At 36.8% G+C, this 23,676-nt stretch overlaps 3 protein-coding genes and 1 pseudogene across 4 annotated transcripts in view; 1 reads left to right on the plus strand and 3 right to left on the minus strand.

Moving 5' to 3' along the window:
- The window catches only part of tdo2a (tryptophan 2,3-dioxygenase a), a 263,007-nt gene that overhangs the window by 6,073 nt on the left and 233,258 nt on the right, over nucleotides 1-23,676 (plus strand). The gene's annotated exons all lie outside the window — the stretch shown is intronic.
- On the minus strand, nucleotides 744-6,319 carry ctso (cathepsin O). Its single transcript, XM_056261866.1, has 8 exons — nucleotides 6,048-6,319; nucleotides 5,388-5,496; nucleotides 5,165-5,304; nucleotides 4,519-4,686; nucleotides 3,561-3,682; nucleotides 2,825-2,988; nucleotides 1,722-1,814; nucleotides 744-1,391 (listed from the first exon to the last, which is right to left on the minus strand). The coding sequence occupies exons 1-8, from the start codon at nucleotides 6,210-6,212 to the stop codon at nucleotides 1,357-1,359; spliced, it is 996 nt and encodes a 331-aa protein (XP_056117841.1). The 5' UTR covers nucleotides 6,213-6,319; the 3' UTR covers nucleotides 744-1,356.
- The window catches only part of rnf130 (ring finger protein 130), a 51,310-nt gene continuing 35,839 nt past the window's right edge, over nucleotides 8,206-23,676 (minus strand). The window contains exons 6-10 of one of the 2 annotated variants that reach the window (XM_056261863.1): nucleotides 18,956-19,038; nucleotides 13,984-14,080; nucleotides 12,903-13,107; nucleotides 10,465-10,558; nucleotides 10,053-10,187 (exon numbers count right to left, since the gene is read on the minus strand). In XM_056261863.1, coding sequence (XP_056117838.1) covers nucleotides 10,172-10,187; nucleotides 10,465-10,558; nucleotides 12,903-13,107; nucleotides 13,984-14,080; nucleotides 18,956-19,038 — 495 coding nt within the window. In that variant the 3' untranslated portion in view covers nucleotides 10,053-10,171. Of the gene's footprint in view, nucleotides 8,482-10,052; nucleotides 10,188-10,464; nucleotides 10,559-12,902; nucleotides 13,108-13,983; nucleotides 14,081-18,955; nucleotides 19,039-23,676 lie in introns of those variants that run through there. The other variant, XM_056261862.1, reaches the window with a different exon arrangement.
- Nucleotides 14,582-14,698, minus strand: LOC130095197 (5S ribosomal RNA; annotated as a pseudogene).

A 23,676-nucleotide genomic window follows, 5' to 3' on the forward strand; every position in this document is an offset into this window, starting at 1 on the left:
ACAGCTGCACGCAAGTTTTTTTTTTTAATCCAACGCTATATCGTGAGATGCGGAGCGTAAGAGAACAACGGAATCTGAAGTAGCTCGCTTAAAAGATCTTGCTCGCCTCTCAATCGTCCAATTTCAAAACGGTTTTCACAGAATGAATTTTGAGTTCGTAAGCTTTTGAATGATACCTAATCTATGATGATTACTAAAATATGTAATATGAAAAAAGTCAATAAAAAAGAGCGCCAATCGTCCCACTAGCAGCAGTGACAGTTAATTAAACCTGTTTTTCCTCAAAATTCCGTTCCTGAAAATCATAGCGATCAGCCGACGTGATAACCATAACTTTTGTTACCGACAAACGATGAAAGAAATAAAAACAGATTTATGGTATCAAAACCTGTAATAATTAAATTTTCATCATGTGATGGTTTTTCCCAGATCGCATCACATATGTGTAGTTAACTGATTTATATTTTGTAAATAAAGAGCATACACATACAGATATTATGATATTTCTTGTTTATTTGGAAAAAATAGACGTTTTCTGTCAAAATGTGTACTTGAATAGTATACAAGTTTATTTAATATCAGTAAACATGTCAGATTATTCATAAAATGCAACCACAATTGCTAAAAACAATAAAAAGTAAACTTTGGTTAACACTCTATTGTAGTTTCCTTGTAACACATCTTACATTTATTTACTATAGTAATAGTAACAGCAAATTATACATAATTACAAGCAACTAACCCTAAACCTAACCCTAAATATAGGTGTTAAATTAATATTACTCAGTACTTATTTACTGTAACAAGGACACCTTATTAAAGTGTAACCAAGTTTGTAGTTACAAATGTGTATAAAAGCAGATCAATTCTAAATATCTAGTACATAATGTACTGTAGTGATAATCACTTACAGATTAAAGGCTGTAATTAGTATTCACAAAATATAATACAAATGTTCACATTTTTCTCAGATGAGTTCACTTGTGTGTCCAACCTCAGTGCAATGTCACAATACAGTAAGCGTTCAGTTCAGTTGTGTACTTATACTTACTAACAGTGTTTTCTGAAGATTAAAACATTCTTAAAGACAGATCTAGCTAGTGTGCGTTTCGTAACTAAAACAAAATCCAGCTCGGACTCATTATTTTGGGCTACAGTGACTGGGATTAGGAATATGATGTATTAGCTCAAATAGCAGCGTACTTGCTCTGCATTCGCGAGGCAACAGGATTTGTTACTTGAGAATTTTTACAGTCTCCTCATCAGCTACACAGGAGGATTTCCGTCCTGAGGCTGATATTTTAAAATGGTGATCTGCCACGGTCTTATCACGGAAGTACAAAAGATTATTGACAATTACACAAAAACAGCAGCAACATTGTCAGCAATTCCTAGAAAAAAGAAAAAAAAAAGAAAAAAAGAGTGGCTGTTGATTCTCATCTGACATTGCGTAAAGTCAAAGTAATTGACAAAAGATCACAATCGAAAAATAAGCTCACTACATCATTTACAAATGATCTGATATGAATTAAAACTAGGAATTTATGATTGTATTTTTACATTGCAGACAGTTTTGAGTGTTTGCCAACGTCCAACACTTCATGAATATTTATGAATGCACACAATGTCTCCCTGCAGCAGGATGCATTGTGTTTATTACTTGTCTGGGAAACTGTCAACAAAGTAAAAAAGCATTAAAAGTGGGTCATACACAAACCTACCACACATGTTGTTCCCTATTTTGATGTAAACATATCCATTATCGCCCCATGAGGTCCCCCATGAATTGCGTACTATCCAGTATGGCACTTCCCCTGTGATAAAATATGAAGACATATCAGAGATAATACACCTGAGATGGAAAATGATTAATTACAAAAAAGTCATAATACATAGCATACACTTATAATGGTATGGAAACAAAAGTTTTTTTCATTTATATCCAAAATAACCCAAAAAGCAACTGATTAACTGCAATAACGCTCATGTATTGTTTGCAGTTTTAAGTTACGGTACTTTAAGTACACATTTGTACGGAGCCCATAAAGTGACATGGTGATGGGGAAAAAATATGAGATGGGAAGAAAAAATTTATGTTGCAAATATTTCGCAAAAGAACGAAAGAGTTTTGCAAGCGAACGCAAACTTTCTCAGGGGAACGCAAATGTTTTGAAATAAAATGGTTCATCCCATCTCATATTTGTTCGTATCACCGTGTCTCTTTAGTGGGCTTCATACATTCGTACTGTCAACATAATGTACTGTAATGTTCTAACATATGTGCTGATTTATATTTGTAAATAAGAGTATACACAAAAAGTATACAGATATAAAGATGTGTTTATTTAAAAATTAGACCCTGTTTTCTGTCAAACTGTGTAATTAATATGGATCTATTTATTTTTAGTAATAACATTATTATTATATCCAAACTAATCCAAAAAGCATCTCACTAGTATTACATATTTGACAAACTGATTAATTACAATAACGTTCATGTATTGTTTGCAGTTTTAAGCTAATGGTGCATCAATTTCTCTACTTTACACTGCAAGTACTTAATTCAAACTAGTAAACAAACAGGAGAAAACAAATCAAAGGAGTGTATAAACGCCGCGGACAGCTTGCTGATTATACCGCAGACACATCAGGCAGTTTTCTGGGATGTTGGCACACAGCCAGTATTTGCCAGTGTCGGCTCAACTGTGTGCCCTTGACAGGACGTAATCCGTGAAGGCCAGCGCTCTGAACCTTTATATGCTCTGAGGCACAAGTAAAGAGAGTTTAACCGCCCGTGCCTGTGTGAGTGTGTGTGTGTGTGTACCTGTGGTATCATAACCGGTGATCAGTACGGCATGGTTGGCATTGTGGCTGGAGCAGTGGTGCTGAATGATGCCGCCCATGTAATCCTGCCAGCTGATGGCATCCACAATGACCACAAGAGGCCCGGACTCCACCAGGACACTCATCATCACCTCCTCATGTACACTAGAACAACATATCAATCCCAATGTATACAGTACTTACTAGGTTTACTTAGTTCAGACGTTACATTGCAGAATATGGGTAATGATAAATCCATCCATCCAAATTGTACAGCATTTATTTAAAACAGATTTTTTTTTTGTCTTTACTGTTACTTTTGAACACTTTAATGCATTCATGAGATTTCCCTGCAGGCTGTGACAGAAATGGAAACCATGCAACCAGTAAAACGGTTGACCCAGTTGGTTAGGACAGAAATCATGTCATGTCACAGAAAGAACACAATGTAAGACAGTGACATCTGACATAAATGTTAACACCGAAACGCAGGTCAGAAGTGCTGCGTTTGTTTTTTGACCAGCTGTATGTGAGCTTAGTGAGTGTACAGTCAGTGACCCCGAGTAGCAAACAGAGTTGACAAGAACAGATGAGTAAACAAAAAACATTGGCCCACATCCCAACAAACTTCAACCTTAAATGATTTAATTGTACACGAGGTCTACACTGCGCTTAATGCACTGGCACAGCTGACCGTTGATGTAAAGCTCAAGGTATCTGCACGCTGCATCTATTACCTGAAGTCATAAGCGGAGTAATTCCTCACCATCACTCCATCATGAGAACGAGGAAAGTACTGGCAGCTTCCAGCTACGGCTTTGAAGGGATACACCGCCTGATTCACTAACTTCAATTTGGTCTGAAATAAAACGGACATACAAAGGAGGATATTAGATGCGCCAGTTATGGAACTTCTGGGAGGATAACAGACATATTTAATTAGCAGCTTGTTGTGGATGATACCGACAACTTTTTTAACCCTCAGAAATGGAGCGGCTAGCTAATTAATTACACCCTTATTAAAATCCTAATTAAAATGCTTGTTACAAAAACAAACAAAACAGATGTCATTTAAAAGCTTAGAACTTCACAATACATTTCAGCACTTTTACCAACTTAATTACTGCTTTTCATCAGCTGTAAAATTATGTTTTGTTTGCTAAATTTAGGGAATATGATCCAAATGACAATATAACTACTAAAACGTTTGGATAGCCTTGTTACACAAAGTTCAGGGCAATAACTTTTTTAAATGATTTTGAAAGAAGTCTCTTATGCTCACCAAGGCTGAATATATTTGACCAAAATTACAGAAAAAAAACGAAATATTGAGAAATATTATTACAATTTAAATGAACTGCTTTAATATATTTTAAAATGTAATCCTCGCATAACAAACTATTGGTAAAAGGCAGGAGTGTCTAGTCCTGCAGTCCAGAGTGCAGCTCCAACACACATGCCTGGAAGTTTCAGGTAATTCTGAAGACTTTGATGGTCTTAGCTGGTTAAGGTGTGTTTAATTAGGACTGGACTGGAGCTGAACTCTGCAGGAGACTGGCCCGCAAGGAGCAGGATCCGACACCATTGGTTAAAGCAATTAAAATGAATGGTAGTTGAATACACTATTATTATCAATTTAAATAATACAATTTCCCCAGTTACATCATCATGAGAAAAAGAGACAGATGACAGCACCTGTATGAGCCAGTACAGAGCTTCAACAGGGGATCCACCATTACAGCCATAGTTTTCATAAGAGCAGTCTATAACCTGCTGCACACTGAGCTGCTGTAGTTTTCCACCATCTTTAGCTGACACGGATTCAATGGCCTCCACCACACTGAAGGCCCAGCAACCTCCACACTGCAAGAAAGAGCAAAAAGAAATGCGGACTAAACATAAAAAAGTCATATGTTCTGAGTCTTTGAGTATATGCATGAGTGAAAAAATGTGAAGTTCAGATCTAAAGTCGTCACGGAACAGAACCTCCCTGTTGTGACGTATGTCCAAGTGGAAAAGCTTCTCAAATAATATAGGGTGGGACTTGATATTGTCCATGTGTAATTGATTGGATGGTTGTGGTTTGCTATTGCTGTGATCTCATGTGAGTGACAGGTTGATCCCGCCCTCATGCCAGGAAACACATCATCAGAGAATAGAAGAGATGCCATTGCATAAGGGAGGGGAAGTTACTTTAATTAAAGATTATGAGTGCATGAATTAAAATAATAATAATAATGATGGGCACAGATAAATAATTTATAACAAATACTGCAATATTGCCTAAAAAATAAAAATTGTCAATTTGGATTTCATGGTGACTTTAACATCTAAACCCTACCGACTCCTGGTTTCGTACTGGTCCGACAACTCCATGGTCCCTCCAATCAAACCTGGGTGGATAATTCGTCTTAATTTGAAATCCAGCCCTAGATGGGTCAAACTTTGGAGCCGTCTCAGCCCAAGCTGTGAGATATCGCTCTGACAATCAAATGAGGCAGGTCAGTTGCCATTATATAAAAAGTGAATCCATCTGTAAGCATCCTTATCCTGCATATACTCACCTTTGAATTGTTTCGGAGAGAAGTCAGAGAACTGGTTGATGCCATAACGGGCAGAATGGTTTGATTTCTTCAACTGTGAGTTCAGAAAGGCTTGTCTCTTGAGGGAACTCTACAATGTGACAAAACAAGACATCACCAAATGTGTCTTTTGCAACAGGTAAGATCTGAATCACATGAGGAAATATATCACATGACAGAATGGAATTACTGGCATTGCCTATATATATATATATATATGTGTGTGTATATATATATATATATATATATATATATATACACACACACACATATACTATAAAACTCAAATTCTAGAGTCTGTATTGAGACATGTTCACTAACTGTAGATTTACTTTATAATTCCAATATTTAAATATATTTAATAATCATGTCTAGTTATTGGCTGCCTTCAAAAACGAGTAAGTTAAGCTGCCTACCTAGACAGCATTTCTGGGCATCCAAGGGGCATTAAGCTGTATTTGTGAGAGATTCCTCATCTTATGTTGCCTGAAAATACTCTCTAGTTAGACAGCTCACTAGGTTATGAGACGCATCCATTGTCTCTTAATCATAGGCAGCGATTGTCGATGGATGAGTTCTTATGATACGGATTTAATGCTGTCGTTGTAATGTGAGAAATTAATGTTAGTCCACTAAATATACCTGGAAATTAATCAGTCTCTGATAGAGTTCCTTGTTTTCATTTTCTCGCTGAAAAGTCATCAGTCGTTCTTCGTCCAGATATTTCCTACTTAGTTCGACGCTGATGGATCCCGTGAGCAGTTCATAGTAAATTATCAAAACAACAAATATTAAAGTAAACGCCATTTCAACTGAACCATAAACAAACGTTTAACAAAGCCTCCAGTAACGTTACTCTTTAGCAACTTTCACTTCTGCTGTAGATAGTTTCCTGCAGCAGAAGTAGAGCAGAGCGCTCTATCGCCCTCTAGCGGCTGATGAAAACATTACCTGAGATCGCCCTCTTACAAATCTATGGTTGCGGACTTGCGGGACACAGACAGGCTCTTGAAATGTAAAACGGAACCAAAGCACTGAAGGAATCACAGACGAAAAGGCTAGACACTAAACTCTTAAATGCATTGTATTAGATGAATTTAATACAATAGCGTTTATGAGGCGTCTAATTATATATTCAAAATAAATTCTTTTTTTTCTTAATGCTTTCCATGAAATTAAAAGGTCACACACTTAATGTTGCCCATGTAACTCAGTTATTATAAAAGTAAGTACTATGTGATGGCATAATGAATGATATATTCTCCTGATGTAATTATTTTCTGAAGCTGCCTGTAATTAGGCCTATTAAAGTGATTTAGTAACATGTAACATTTTTTTTATTCTACCACTGCTATAAATAATAATAATAACAATAATAATAATAATTCATCTTAAGTGTTCCTAAATAAAAATCTACTTCACTCTTCTTTCTCGTTTGTTCTGGGTATTTAAACTCCAAAGAGGACAGGACCCACAATCCAGACTTGAGCTCAAATAGCACCAGTTAAGCTCATTTATACATCCATCCATGACAGTGTTCTTATTGTTAACTAAAAATAAAACAAGCTTTTCATTATGAAGCTGAAATATAATAAGAAAAATACATATTAGATGAGAATTTTTGCCTTGGCAACTAACTGAAGTAAAAAAAAGTTGAAGTACTAAACTTAATTAAGCTTAAACTAGATTAAAAGGAGCTGAATATACATATTTAGAATATAATAAAATGACAAAAGCACATTAAATTACTACAACTGAAACTAAAATGAAAACTGAAAATAAAGCAAATATAAACAATTAATAAATACTATAATAATGTATTAAACAATATAACACTGATCCATGTTGTATTTAGTTTAAAGCTCACCCAAAGAAAGACAGCAGTATAGGCAATTATGACAAGTTTAATGCTGAGGCAGTATGTAACATATAGCCCATTATCATGACCCACATAAAGAAGAGCCGTTACTCACTGAGTGTCTCAGAGTAGAGCTTCTGCCCTGTCCTGACTGCAACTATATGACATAAAACAAATCTGAAGCAGAATCAACATGAAGATTTCTGTGAATGCAGCCCATTATGGTCACAATGCCATCCCCCGAAAACGAGAACACAAAAAAGACAGACACGGACAAGATCCGATCCAGGAAAGACAAATTGAGAGAGAGAGAGATATATATATATACTGTATGAATTCTAATATGCAAATACTATATATATATATATATTTATTTATTAGGTCCCCTTGCTTGGAACTGATTAGTATTCACTGAAGGTATTCCATAGGATTTTCTTTAAATACATGTTTCAAACATTTTCATTCTATGTACACAGAAATACTGTATATTTCTACGAGGAAGTAACGGTGATTTGTCGAGGATTTTCGAGTGCTAACAGGCCAGCACTATATGTGAAGCTGCAGCATTTGAGCATATGAAAGACGATTTGGTTTGCATCTGAGACACTGTTTAGCTACAAAGATGCAAAGCACTGAGAGATGCAAAGCAGACAGCTCTTCTATAAAGGCTCAGTTTCCAAGCCTGCTTTCACGACTGTCCTCAAGAGAGTTTTCCCCATCTGGAACAATAATAAGCATTGGAACGTAAAAACGGTCAGCAAATTACATACATGAGACAACAGCTGAGACGACATTTGGGGCTACCAGAGAAATGAACAATAAAAGAGGTACTTCCCAAAGCCGTCTGTGAAAAGATGTCATTTGAAATAGTCTCTCAAAAAGTATAAGAGAAAAATAAGTGTAAAAGTGTGAGGCTGATGATGGTGCAATAGTCCAATCACATCCGCTTGAGGCGACCGATCATTCTACAGTGGTAGAGTTTATCGCCAGAGTCAGTGTGTTCACTGTCAATACTCCATTTCACACTCATAAAGGTTGATCCCCATAGTCTGGGGTCGGGGAGGACGATGGAGGAATGGACTTGAGGTGGAGGAGATGCATGTCCTCAGGATTTGTTGTTGGTGTCGTACATGTCCAGTGATGCCTGGATGTCTGGAAGCTCCATTTCATAATCTACACTGCGCGGAGACACAGAATTACGGTTGAAGAAATGACCACCTGCAAACAGACAAACAACAAAAATGATGGGGTTTAATCGTAGTTTTTGTGTACAACAGGGAGATAAAAATGAGAAAGATGAAAGGAGGAATGATTCTGCAGAATGTTAATAAAATATATTCAGGATTCTGCTCCTGCAGACTGAACATACTTATTTACCTTCCCGCATAAAGGTTGTGCTCAAATCTGACATTTCATCTCAGCACAAAATCAATGTCGTCCGTTACGGGCAATCAACACTTATTATGTCCTTGACACTGGACAAGTTACCATCAACCTTCTCAGTGGAAGTCAGTTCTTTATGGAAGAGTTTGTGATCATACAGCTCCTTGATTTAAGTGGATTTTATGGGCATGTATATTTTATAGGTCTACGTTTTTCTATTTTATTTATATTATGTCCAGTAGACTAGATTGCAATTATTGAACTGCATGAACTGTTAACACAAATGTATGTATGCGCCGTTCCATTCAATTATGCATTATTAAACAGTATTTAATTATACACAGTATGAGTATAAAAATAATGCAACAGTAGATAGGTAAATAAAAACCTTACTGATTTACTTAAAATAACACTGCAATGTCTGAAAATTCACGGTGTCAAAGGTACATTGTCATTTTTATGTTCAAAATTGCCAAAATTTAAATTCAATACAATACACCATCAATCCTACTTTCAAAAACGTGTTTTTGTCTTGCCCTGATTCACTATGGTGCAGTTTTTTTTTTTTTTTTTTTTTTTACCACCAGAGGGCCAAAAGTTACATAATGTACCTTTAAATTGTATTCAAACGACTGCAGACTTAAAGACAGGGGCCTAATTATGTATACATTAACAACAATGAAGCAAAATATGCTTAACTCCAGCAAGTAATCCTTTATTAGCTTGTTCAGATGTTTTTAGGTTTCCAACTTAAACTGGCCCTCCAGGACTGGAGCCGAAGAGGACAGGACTCGATACCTGACCTTGAGTTGCACAATCTCTATCCTCATGCATTAAAGGTTAGGCTTATTACAAAACACAACCTGTCCTCATAGATATGTTACAGTATTTTTAGTGCTCTTAGCTTGACGTTCTGTAAGGAAGTGCTGAAATAAACTTTACAGCTAGAATATGCTGCAGCAAATCAATACTGTATGTCTAATAGACATGGCTCGTCTGCAAGTAAACAATTGATTCAGGAGTCTCACCATGGTAAACTGAGGGAGACCGAAGCATCAAAACAGTATCAAGGAATAAAACTAGTACTAGTAACTACTAACTTACTGGACAATTCAGCACAACAAAGCTGTTTGCACAAAGCAATTTTAATACACACACAAATGTCTTTGAACAATTTGTTTACATGACAAAGATAAACCAAAGTATTTAAAAAAAAAAAACACACATTTAAAACACATTTAACATTACTATGTATTTAACATATTTCTATTCATTTAACATTTAACACTATTCATCTAAAATAAAAACAAAAAGAGCTTATTAAATAAAGCAATTGCGTAAAACAGACGTTAATCAGCAATATAATCCGGTGAAAACCTATGAACATCCTCACATCTACAGAGGTGAAAGTTAGCTCTATTAACACTAACTCTGCATGTGTTTGAGGTGGACTTGAAGTGCAATCAGCAACTTTGCTTTTCAGGATGCATTTCTATTTTAGAATTCAGGACTCCAGAAAACATCTTCATTCCAACTTAAGGCTGTAAAAGATAAATATACATAGTAAAAAACAAAAACAAAGCAACCTCATTATGTTTAGGAAATATATAACATGTACCTAAATAAATTGATTATAAAATAATGATTTGATCAATCTCATTTAAAGACTTTTAGCCTGCATAACACTATGACTCTTAGAGAAGTGTAGTACACTGATGTCACAAATCTTGATGGACAGTAGGTACATTTCCTCTTTGTTAATGTATTTAGGGATGCTAGGACATTCTGAAAGTCTTGAAAAAGATCTACAATACTCACTCATCGGTGGGGGTGCTGGCAGTGGCTCTGATGATCATGTAACAAAGTGTGAGAGCAGAGAGGACGCTGAAGCTGGCAACAATAAACCACTCTTCTGTTAACAGAGTAAAAGGGGGGAGGGGTCATTTTCTGTTGAGGGCGGAGCCAGGGTATCATCTCGACAGAGAGCCAAAGAGAACAGGAAACTGGAGACAGGTGGAGGCGTGAAGAAAAGAGGAACACTTCTCTAATCCATGGAACAAGAGAGGAAGCCATAGGCAAGCGATGATCCGAACACAACAGATAAAAACGAGAGCGAAACAGAATGTAGCACATTCAGAGCACATGATGCTTAGTGCTGGTTTAGCCAGACATTTACAAAGCGGGAAAGATCTGTTAGGAAGACCATGACATTAGAAGATGCAGCAGCAGCTAAGTATTCCACACAGAAGCTGTTTTTTTTTTTTTTTTTTTAAGGACAAATTAAATTAAGGGATTTTTTTTTAGAATTCTGTCAACAAATAGAATTTACATTCAAAATAATCTGTAAAACAGAGACCACTACAATTTTAGAAAGAAAGCAAAAAAAAAAAAAAAAAAAAAAAAAAAACCTAAATAAAATTGCAGAGCTTCAGGCGCTACACCTGCTTGGGGTTCTATTACATAATGCATCACTACAATTCAAATAGAGGCCAACAGGAGGGGTTAAAACTGCTGAACACAATATTTTAAAGACACAGAACCAGGACAAATGGTTGGAAAATAATAAATGATCCCACAAACCCATAATTACCCCACATCTGTTTCTGCAACCAAGTGTAGTTCTGTGAGCATTTACTTATTTTACTTTCTATGCACTTTTCTTTTCTTAAGATTAGTTTCATTGCACTCAACATGTGTGTTGTTAGTGCTCTGAATAACCTGCTTAAAAACGCTGGCCCAATCTATACACTAAAATAACTTCAGAGAAAAGGCAGTTACCGTTACTTATATTTAAAGACAATACTTAAATTTTACTTTTGATGAAGGTCTAAGGTTATTACTAGAGGTGGATGGTATAGCGCAACAATAAACCATTTATTCTAACAATTTATTCTAACAATAAAACTTAGAACTTTTGTCAATCAATATGAATTTAAGGCAAAAGGATCTGTCTTTCTGTTAAAACGTTCTACCATTTTACAAATGTGTGTATTATGACATATAAATATCGACTAAAATGTTAAAGGGGTACTTCACTGCTAGCAAAATGAGCTTTCAATAAAACGTGGCTGCCTACACAGAAGAAAGATTGAAATCAGCTCTACCTGACTAGAGAAAAGAGAAAAAAGGCTGTCGTCTTCCCATTTTCCAAATAGGTAGGAAAACGTCAACACCCATAATGCACTGGGCATGATGCCGTCCAATGCCACTCCCACCAGTCTGCTGTGGATACGCTTACCAGAGTCAAATACCGCCTTGCTTTAGTAGGAAATACTTAGCAAACTTTTAGTCATAATGGTGTCGACTTTTTGTTTCTGGATGCAAGAATTTAAAGAGTAAATGTTTTGAGGGAGGGAGTTACCTTTGGATCATGCGCCTTGTAAGCAGTGGCTAAAGGCTGCAAAGAATCATAAATACGGAAAGAACACTGCGACGGAAAAGCTGAAAAACCTCTGTGTTTGTAGACAACTGGATGACCACGAACAGTTTGAGGCCAAATAGATGGGGAAAAACTGAAAGAAACTTCCGTTCTGTCAGCTCCGCCCAAACCCCCGATGCAAAACGCTGTCACGTATACAGGCGAGAAACCTGTTGCCATAGTTTTCAATTAAACGAGTAAACATTGTTCACTTACATTTATTACCGACACTGTAAAATCGGCAAAGTCACACTTTACGAATATGTAAGCAATAATGTATAGCCAGTTATTATAAAAAAGTGATTTTTTTTTTATGATAACTGGCTGAATGTACATTATCTCACTCATTATAAAATGTTATGTAATTTTGACATTCATTTTATATGTGAGTGATAGGAGAGACCATAGAGTGCTATGACAAACACGCAGTGACGTGAGAAGTCTAGTACAAAACATGTATTGCAGTGAAAGGGCAGGACACGCTGTGGTGGAGCAGAGACACCTGCTGACATCACTGAGCTCAGCCTCAGCAGCAGGTGGAGGGATGCAGTCAGCGCACTGAAGGAAGGAAAGATAACCCCGCTGGGGAGGAAATGAAGGACAACGTGGGAGGGAGGTGAGGAAATAAAGGTGACGGAGAGAAACTTAAAGGGGAAGTGTATGACCTTTTTCACCGTTACAATACTAAAATAATATCCCAGTTTTCTAATATTTCACAAGTCTGTTCGAAAACAACCATTATTTTTGAAATTCAGTTTGGTGATGCAGAAATGACACACTTCCCCTTTAAAGAACTTCCAGAAATGACAAATTAAGACAAAATAAGCCTTGATCTTACTAGTGACAGCGATGTTGATCTCTCCGGAGCGAGGAATGAGCTCTTCGTCGGAGGGAAGCTGGGAGGAACTGGAGTGGTGTAGAGGCTCCAGGCTGATGCTGGTCTCAGAGGACAGGTCCACCAGCGCCGTCCTCTGGCTGGAAGTCTGACTGCGGGACATTCGGTCCATGTCAAAAGCCATGTTGTCCACGCAGGGCAGGTTGGGCTGCAAGGGCATACATGTCTTAGTCAAATTATATTAACAAATCACAGCCCAAGATAAAAAAAAAGAAGAAGTAAAAAAGGTAAGATTTACAGCATTGAATATCAGCCATGACATGAAAAATTGCATGAAATGACTAAAGTAACCACCAGAGGGAGCTACTGGATCATAAATCCTCTGCAAAATCAAGATTACAGCACAAATTACATTATAATGTGTAAAGTTGTAACCAGAAACACATCTTCTGTTTGTCATTTTTTACATTTACATTTATTCATTTAGCTGACGCTTTTATCCAAAGCGACTTACAATTGCTATATATGTCAGAGGTCGCACGCCTCTGGAGCAACTAGGGGTTAAGTGTCTTGCTCAGGGACACATTGGTGTCTCACAGTGGATTCGAACCGGGGTCTCACACACCAAAGGCATGTGTCTTATCCACTGCGCCATCACCACCCCCCTGGAGAGAAACTTAAAGTGGAAGTGTATGACCTTTTTCACCGTTACAATACTAAAATAATATCCCAGTTTTCTAATATTTCACAAGTCTGTTCGAAAAGTAATACAGTACAGTAATATCTTTACATTCTCAGTTCTGTAATAATTCTGGCAATCCATCCCAAACAAACTACAGGACCTGATGTTATTTTCAAGAGATAAATCATAATAGAATCATAACAAATCAAATAAGAGCCTTATAAAAGTCATAACCTGCTACCCTCTGAGATCAATGTGTCTGTTGTGTACACTTAGTTGCACATTTTGTGGAAAATTGTTCCCAGAAGATAGCTCTATTGTTACAAAACCTGTTTGTTGATTTTTTTTTTTACGAGATGTCTTCGGAAGGGTGTGTGTGTGTGTGTGTGTGTGTGTGCTCACCATAACCCCCAGAGCTTTAAGGATGTTGAGTTTACACATGGGACAGGTGCAGTGCTCATTTAGCCATGGATCCACACACATTTTATGGAAGACATGCCTAAAGAAGAGATGAAAACATTTTGATAGCCATAAATAAAGCAGTGTAATACATTTGGTTGCAACAACATAAATATGCATGAATAAAATCTTTCTAATCTCTCTATTGCTATTATTATAATAATTCGTTACATTTATTTTCTGGGTACTCAAAGCGCTTTACAGAATGGGGAATCTCCTCATCCACCCGGATAATGCGACGGCAACCATAGAGCGCCAGAACGCCTACAGTACCACACACCAGCTTATTAGTGGAGAGGAGACAGAGTGATGAAGCCAATCAGTATATATGGGGATGATTAAGAGGCCATGAAGATGGACAGAGACCACTGGGCAAATTTGGGGGTTTTAATGACCACAGAGAGTCAGGACCTCGGTTTAACATCTCATCCAAAGGACGGTGCTCTTTGACAGTATAGTGTCCCTGTCACTATACTGGGGCGTTAGGACCCACACAGACCACAGGGTGAGCAGCGCTCCCTACTGGCCTCACTAAAACCTCTTCCAGCAGCAACCTAGTTTTCCCATGAGGTCTCCCATCCAGGTACTATCCAGGCTCAACCCTGCTTAGCTTCAGTGGGCGACCAGTCTTTGGCTACAGGGTGATATGGCTGCTGGATTATAACAATGCAAGACCATGAAATGCAGCATCAAGCCTTTGATATCACCATAATTCTTCGCAGCAAAGATGAATATTTGAAACTGCTCTAAGAACACTGGTGCAAGAAGGACATTACACGTAAAAGCACATTACCCATTTATATTACAACCAGAGAGAGGAGAGAGAGAGGCAGATTAAAAGCAAGAAGCTGGTGGACTTCAAAGCAGCAACATGAGCTTTCACAGAGAGCTGTTGAGTCTCTTCTCCTCCTCATATCCGGCTGCTGCACAATCTGAGCTGTGTTTACTCCAGGAAAGACCCTGGGCTCTCGACAGCGGAAACCCTCTTCTTGAGGGAGATTCTCGGCACAAGCCAGCCATTGAAACTCGTGCTAGAGACAAGGCAGTTATTGTGGCTCAAAAGATTCTAGGAATCTTTCTCACTGCATCATTGGGTAAATTATATCTAAAATGATGCTTAAAAGTTCTTACATTTTTAATCATTGTCATTTATATACACACATGCAACAATGCATAGTAATAAACAGCATTGTTTAAATGCACACAGATTTTTGAAACAAAACACTTTAAATACATATATAATACAAATTCATTTTATAAATATATAAAAGTTTGGGGTCAGTGCAAAAATATTAAGCAGCACAACTGTTTTAAACACTGATAATAGTAATAAATGTCTCTTGAGCACCAAATCAGCGTATTAGAATGATTTCTGAAGGATCACGGGACACTGAAGACTGGCGTAATGATGCTGAAAATTAGGCTTTGCCATCACAGGAATAAATTACATTTTAAAATGCATTCAAATAGAAAACAGTATAGTTCCAACCAGAATAAAGGCAGGTTCCTCAGCCACAAGTTGTTTCGAAAAAGATTTCCGAACAGAACTACTGGGCAGGAGAGATAGTGGAATACAGCAGCAGCAATACATTTGAGAGGGGTTATCTAAGGATATCAAATAATGCTAAGTGCGTCTTACATACTGTGACTAACGGGTGCTGAGAGGACCCATGCTTCTGAAATTATCCTGCAACAAAGTGACGTGCAAACAAACTCCAACAAAGCTTTATTTTCTTGGATGGAGCACGTGCAAACAAGGGTCAAATTAATTAATAATGAGGGTGCTTACAACACAAATTATACTATAGAGATGCATGCCATCAAACTACAACAGACCAGCTCTATATGTCTGGGCCCAATCTTTATGTACTGTATTCTTTTACAGTTACCATATCACATGCATGTTTACATGCATATGCAGTCAGACAGATCCATGGAGTAAAGGGCACACCCCTAAAAAAGTTACAGAGAAACAGTGAAGCTAATGCACTGGGACGTAAATTGAATGGCCTAGGCTAGGTCAAGTGTACTGCCATTACTTGTGCTATGAGTTATTGATTGTGGTTGGAGATGCTTATGCTTAAGAAAGCAGAGACACTCACATTAAGAAGGAATAAGATAAGATGGCAACTTATGCTCAGAAGTCTCTTATGCTCACCAAGGCTGCAATTATTTGATCAAAAATACAGTAAAAACTGTAGTATTGTAAAATATTATTACAATATAACATTGTTCCTATGATGGTAAAGCTGAATTTTTAGTATCAGTACCCAAGTCTCCAGAATTCTTTGATGTATATTTTTGGAATATTTAGAATTGAATTATATAGTAAGAATAGAAAATATGATAAATATCCAACATACATATTGCAATCAATGATTATGATGTTTCGCTGGGAGTCCCATGAAATCAAATATGAGTTTCTGTTTTCTTTCCCGTGTTGACATATCTAGTATAGAAATAGGAAGATTTTTTATTTTTTTCTATAGCCAATAGGCTTTTGTTTATATATTTTGCCACCTTTTGGGAGTGTGTTAGCTTATACATGACCTGAAAGCGAACAGAAATGGACTAAAAGTTTGATTTCATTGAGCCTTCAATGCTTGTAAGACCCACATGGTCATCCAACCCTTCCTCATTATGACTAAGAGTCTGAGACTGGTTTGTAGCTGGATGTCAGCAGCTGTCTGAGGCAGTACAGGCTGCAGCTCATGAGTGTGTTATTTGATCTGACTGGAGTGAAGCAGTGATTCAGCCGTAAGCAGAGAACAATGCAATTAACCAAGCTCTGGATTAGCGCTTCATTGCTGCTGTGCAGTTGTAGAGACAGAAAGTGGGAGAGAAAGAGATAATAATGATAGAGTGAGTGGGTGTGGAATGGATGAAAAGAGAAATGGTACGACAGATTTCATAGAGAGATGACTGATACTGTACTTAAAAGGATAGTTTCTTTACTAGTGGCTCCAAACATGCATGACTGACTTTCTACAGTAGCATCAAACACAAAAGGAAATATTAACTGAATGTCCAAGTTATTTCATAAAAAAGAGAGCAGAAAGTCATTTAGGTCTGTGCCAACATCAGGGTGAGTAAATTACAACAACATCTTAAACTGAATGATCTCCTTAAAAGGAAGCACCTCAATTACTAAAACAGTGGCAACAACAATACTGTATGTCTGCCAAAAAGAGGAAGAAATAAAAAAACAGCAATAGTGAGAAAACTAGTGATTTCCTGCATGTTGCAGTTATAACGTGTACAGTATGTGTGTTTGTTGTAAGGTGATCCACAAAATTTGCAGTCAGACTTCCAGCTGTGTGACCGGGTCATACTCGGCAGATGGTGTCTGAAACTGTAGGAAAGGGCATGCTTGTGTATTTGTGTGTGCATACTGCATGTCGCATCCCTTTAATACAGTGTGCATGAATAATGTGTATCTGTTTGTAAGTATAAATGCGCGTCTGTGTTTGTGTGTTGGATGCCTAGAGGTCACTGGAAGCTGAGCTGCTAAAAATAAGCAGAGTGGGTCTGACAGGGGCAGTGTGATTCACAGCCACAGCAGTGCCATGTTTCCTCAACAAAATCACATCTCACAACAGCAAGTGACCCCTGATCTCCCCTTCTCTCTCCCCCTCTCCCCAAATGTCATTTGACCACTATTCAAAGTCTGGGGTCAAAACCAAATTGCACTGGGTAATGCAAAGAGATTTTGTCATGGACAACATAAGCTAAGTTATTAAAGCTGCAGTCCGCAGTTTTTCTTCTTTGTCGCCATCTCTGTTCGAAATCTGCAATTGCAGTTATTCGCGGAATTATAAACTTTATGTGAATTGTACCTCGGCATGGCACAGCGCGGATGAATCCAATGTTTTGAGGAGAATGTGCGTCTGTCAGTCTCCGCGCCGGTGTGGATACTGTCATTCGGCATCACAGATTCTACTTTTTGGAAGTATGACCAACATAAGAATTTTCACCCTAAATTGTCATCTGAACAAGCAAGTAACATCCACCTTTGTTCTGACCAACTAAGGGGAAAAAGCATTGCAGTAAATCGCGCTGATTAAATCTAACGATCATATCACGTCAAACCGTGCAAATTATACTTTGTTGTCAAATTGTTAATGTTAACAATATCAGCATTGCATGACTACATTTAAAGCCCTTCAGATTGTTATCCTTGTTTTCGCATGGGCCTGGTTGCAGTCTCTTTTTTCAAACTCTCAGTCCAAAGTCTTTTGCATTTTACAGCGGGTGAATCTCCAGTTGGTGATTGTCGTTTGAACCTTTCTGGATCCGCAATCAAATTAATAAGTTTAATTATATCAAGTGCTGTGAGAAAAGGCTATAAATCTCCACCTCTAACATCCTCACACGCAATATAGCCTACTAGCCGAGACTCCTTCTTTATGTGTACAGATGTGACGTAATGACGCAAAGACAAGCTTGAATTTCCCGCAGAAATCCACCAGTACCACGGGAATTAAAAACATTATTACAAGCTTACCGTTTTGAATCGAGCTACGGCAAGCAGATAGTTTTGAACACTGGCTGGTTATGTACTTGCTCAAATTTATTTTGGATCATTTTTAACCCAAAAAAGTTACGGACTGGAGCTTTAAGAAGACAGAAATATCTTCATCTACACCATAACAAGGGAAGTTTCCTGAGCAAATTCTGAATTCAAATTATTATAAATGCAATCATTACTACTACTATATTATTATAATATCCATTAACAAAAAGAAAGAAAGAAAGAAAGAAAGAAAGAAAGAAAGAAAGAAAGAAAGAAAGAAAGAAAGAAAGAAAGAAAGAAAGAAAGAAAGAAAGAAAGAAAGAAAGAAAGAAAGAAAGAAAGAAAGAAAGAAAGAAAGAAAGAAAGAAAGAAAGAAAGAAAGAAAGAAGGTAGGACACTTACTTGCAAGGTAGGATGCGGACCACATCGTTTAGCTGATAACCTTCGATGCACACCGCACAATGATTAAAATCTGGTTCTGTTTCCTGAAAAACATGAACAAGACAAATAATAAAGTCAAAATGTAGCTAAAAATGCAATTGTCAACATTAGAAGTAAAATTAGGACACTCCCGTAAGATACATTAGGGCAGCTTTAGGATCATTTGCCAGTCAAACAAGAAAGAGAGTAAATGTTAAAAGGCAGAAACTGATGAAAATGATTGGAAGATAAAATGCAATAAATGACCACTGACAACACTAAAAGAACGCTGTGTGACATGACATACTAAACTGATCAATTATGAATATCTTTCATTTTTAAAATAAATAATTATGTGGGCTGCATTTTTGACCAATGCTACTTAGCACAACAACACAGAAATAGAAACCAAGCGACCATCGCAATGTCCTGCTGCTCGTCACTTGATGGATGTGATCAGCTAAGGACAAAAAAGAAGAAATGTCTTTTTCACCCCTATTCAATATGACTATACAACAACAACAATTTTAAAATAATACTTTTATTGTATTATTATTTAAATGATAAAAATAAAAAACAAATCAATAAAGAAATATAACATACAGAAACAGAACTTTGGGTCCTGTATCCTCCCTACTATTTATACTTAAGCATCACTAGCCCATTATTATTAAATATGCATGCTGGCCTTATGACATGCATTTATGAGAAATGGGTATAAAGTGTGAAATTCTTTTGAACTCTAGGCAATATGCTTTGAGTACCTGCATTTCACTCTATATTGATCTGATCTCTTGACCTCCTCCTTGCGTTCATCTCACCCAGCTATTCTCAAGCTCACCATTTAAGGTTTAGATAATACTTTCATACAGTAGAGAGTGAAACTAAACTAAATTCTTCAAACAGATTAAATTAAAAAAGTCCAACTACAGCAATCTGTGCAGTTACAATAGCAAAATATATATCTTATATATTGTGAGTGCAATACTGTATACAACAGGGCGTACTGCACATAATAGTCTCTTTCTTAACTTCTGGAAGTCCAATCAAACAATAAGTCAAGGCACAAAAAAAGAGCAGTCAATGGTTGGTTATCACTCGCTGAATGAATGAATGAAGTGGTTGTGTGCTGCACATTTTGGCAAATGAGGTAGGCCATCTGGGTATTCCATGAACACCGTAGATCTGCATACCCTGCATCGTACACATACTGCATACTCCATATGAGGTTTGATAGCATGCCATTCTGAACATTCTGACTGTATTTTGTGTCAAATAATTTCCTAACACAGATCCCAAAAATACAGGAATATAAATAGAGTAAAATCAGAAAGTAGTGTGGAAAACATTTCATCAGTGTAGCTCTAGAAACTCATGTCAACTTCCAGAGAAAACTATGGGAAGCTGTAACAGTGTATCCATCTATTTATTGCAGGATGAGTGAGCAGGAGAGAGCAGGAGATCGTTCAGCAGATTTAGTAGATACAATGTGTCAAAGATGCTGTATTTCTCTGGCTCCGCTTTCAGCCCATCTGTCATTTGACTGACCTGTGAGGTCAGTCTGAAGCCGATCTTGACATCACTGAGGAAACATTGCCTACTTGTAGGAGTGACTAGTGATCTGTATTTCTACAAATGGACTTACTAAGCTTCAGGTTATAACAACCCTTTAGTATCAATTAAGAAAAGACAGATTATGACAAAATGATCTAGTATAGTGATGTTTGTGTATCTGCTTATTGTTTTATTTTATTTTAGCGATAAACAGTGTTGTTATCATTAACTAAAACTATTAACAATTGTTTTCATTAATTGAAATAAAATCAAATATAAGAATTAGCTGAAAAACTTAATAATAATAAAAATAAAAAGTGTCCACTTCGCAACTAATGGAAAATTTAAGATGAATTACTAAAATGTAGGGATGTCCCAAGCCGGTCTCAAGGATTGTATAGGGGCCGATTAAGCGTGTTTTTAACTGAGTAGCATCGGCGATCCTAAGAGTTGTACATCAGAGGTCACACAGGTATCATGCACGAAATGCATGTTCGAGCTTCTGTCTGACAGACTGGCATTCTGACACCGTGACCTTCATGCTTTCTAATCTTATCTCCACTTTTTTTCTTTTTGTTGCAATTGTTTTGCTTATACAAATAAAATACAAGAAGTTTAAATCAGTAGTCCCCAGAGGTGGGTAGTAACGAAGTACATTTACTTTGTTACATTTACTTGAGTATTTTTGGGGGAAAATTGTACTTTTAAGAGTAGATTTAAATGTGGGTAATTAATTTTACTTTAACTCGAATATATTTCTAATGAAAAAACTACTTTTACTTTGTTACGTTGGGCGAAGTTCCTCTCGTTACTTTATTTGAATGCAATACATGTTGTTAAATCCGTAGTTTATTCCAAGCGCGCTGTATCTTTTTTCTGGGGCATGAGCGATGCTCAATTCACAAATGAATCACTCTTTTGACTCGATTCTGTTCAAAGACTTCATCAAACAAGTTGGCAGATTGGTCTAAATTGGTTCGCAAATCAGTTTGAACACTCGAGTCGTAACAGGAAGGTTTAAGAGCGTTGGATGAAGTGGCCGTGAACCTACAGTCAAGTGAAAGCAAATCTGCAAATGCATCATATCGTTTGCCAGCGATGAATATCTTTATTAGTTGAACATCTTCGTATGCTGTCTGTGAATGAACGACTCCACAGGACGATACATTCGATTTCATTTCATTCAGGTAATACATTTTACAACCAAACAGATTATTATGCCACAATAGCACTAAGTATGACATTACCAGTTTTTTGGACATATACCCTTAATTTATACATTAAATAAGCTACCATTGTTCATGGTTTATGAAATGAACACCCACCATCCTGCGACCATTTGTGTGTATCACGCAGTGGCGTGTGAAATCGTCTTGAAAACGAATGCCTTTGCCTGCCTTAGACACAGTTAAGCAGTTTAAACATGCTTGCAGAAATATACATTTGATTACATTTTGGAGAACAGACAGAAGAAGATCCGTCGATGTGCATTTGATCGTTGTTTCAGATGTTCAGTGGCGGTCATGAGCGCGAGCACATGTGAAGAGTTTCATGTGAACTCTTTCTTCTCTGTGTCAATGGTTCCCTGCCTGTAAATGCCTTTGAATGCAAAACTCTGCAGATTCACTTTATTTCGACATTGTATCATAGTAACTTATACAACTACATTTGGATTATTAGACAAACCAAAGGACAGGCAATGATTTTCAGGCTACAGATGGTAGAAATAATGCTTGTCTCTTCTGTTTTTGGTTGCAAAGATAGCTATTTATGATAATAATAGTCATTTAAATAAAAAATATCTAAATAATATCATGTTGTATATATATATATATATATATACACACACATACATAGGCCTATTTATGATCCGAAGTAACTAGTAACTAGCTACTTGAGTAGTTTTTTCATTGGATTTTTTTAATTAACTATTTAACTATTAAGATTACCGGTATTACTTTTCCTTTGAGTAAATATTTCTAAGTACTTTTACTTTTACAGTACAGTTTTTGGATACTCTACCCAGTCCCATATTCATAATTGTGACCACAATAACCATTTACTATAGTAATTGTGGAGGTGTAAAGTAAAGTAAAGGTGGAATTACTCTGTAGTGATAGATTCCCTGAGGAACTCTCTGCCCGGCCCTGATTACATTGGATTGATTTTAATAACTTTAATGTGCTTGAAGTGTGCACCAAGCACTAGGAAAATACAAGTATTAGATCGGGACTTGGTATCGGCAAATACTCAATATTCAATGACTCGGATCGGGGCACGAATAAATGTAGTAAGGACGTCCTGATCAAGTTTTTTTTTTATTAAAACCTAAATTAAATAATAAATTAATTAATAAATTAAACCTAAACATTCTAATATCCTAAACTAAATAACTAATAAAAATTACAAAAGCAAATAACAAAATTATTAAAAGGTAAACTAAAAATATCAAAATGAGAGCTAATTCAAAATATTCATAAATACTACAATAGTATATAAATAATACTCTATTATTATCTAATAATAATTGTATTATTTATCAGTATATCATTTAATTAATTCCATAATTTTTTAGGCAATTAACAGCTCTAGTGTATAGTGCTACAATAACTGCTTGTATGATATTCTTACTCTATAATCGAATTCCTGTAAGACTTAGTATTATGAAGTACACCAAAGAGCAGTACAATTTTCAAATACTATTTAGATATTATCATCATAGTATAAATATACCTCTAGTAGCAAGCAACGCATCACTCAGCCAGCTAACTCGACCTCCCTGGGCAATGGGGCCATTTAGAAAGTGACAAAAATCCTCCTAGGTTTTATATCACACTCTGCCTTGTTCTTCCTGGAAGCACCTTCTCTACTCTAGACGCTATTTCCGTCACCTGGCAGTGTCCTGTCTACTCTGCATGGTCAAGGTTATGTTGTGGTGAGTGGTGTTCGGTTTCTAATGGGCCCCTCTTAGCGCAAGAGTCATCGACTGCGGTCCTGCCGGTCCCTGCAGAGGGACTTGGCCAATACTCAGAGGCCGAGAGTCTTCGGCCAAAAGCAGTGAAGCTGTAAAGATGCTTCATCACTGGAAAATGTGTCATAACTGATCGAAAATGTGTATGTGATCAAAAAGGAAAAAGTAGAGAGAGAGA

The sequence above is a fragment of the Rhinichthys klamathensis genome, unplaced genomic scaffold, assembly GCF_029890125.1.
Source record: "Rhinichthys klamathensis goyatoka isolate OS25496 unplaced genomic scaffold, OSU_Roscu_1.1 h1tg000186l_1, whole genome shotgun sequence".
NCBI classification, from domain to species: Eukaryota; Metazoa; Chordata; class Actinopteri; order Cypriniformes; family Leuciscidae; genus Rhinichthys; species Rhinichthys klamathensis.

What these genes read in the sequence shown, in the direction of transcription:
- ctso (XM_056261866.1), bottom strand. Translation starts at nt 6,212, where the DNA reads ATGGCGTTTACTTTAATATTTGTTGTTTTGATAATTTACTATGAACTG. An exon ending in CTCTCCGAAACAATTCAAAG is followed by an intron (nt 5,305 to 5,387) that starts GTGAGTATATGC and finishes TTTGATTGTCAG; the next exon opens with AGCGATATCTCACAGCTTGG. An exon ending in CTCTGTACTGGCTCATACAG is followed by an intron (nt 3,683 to 4,518) that starts GTGCTGTCATCT and finishes GTTTTATTTCAG; the next exon opens with ACCAAATTGAAGTTAGTGAA.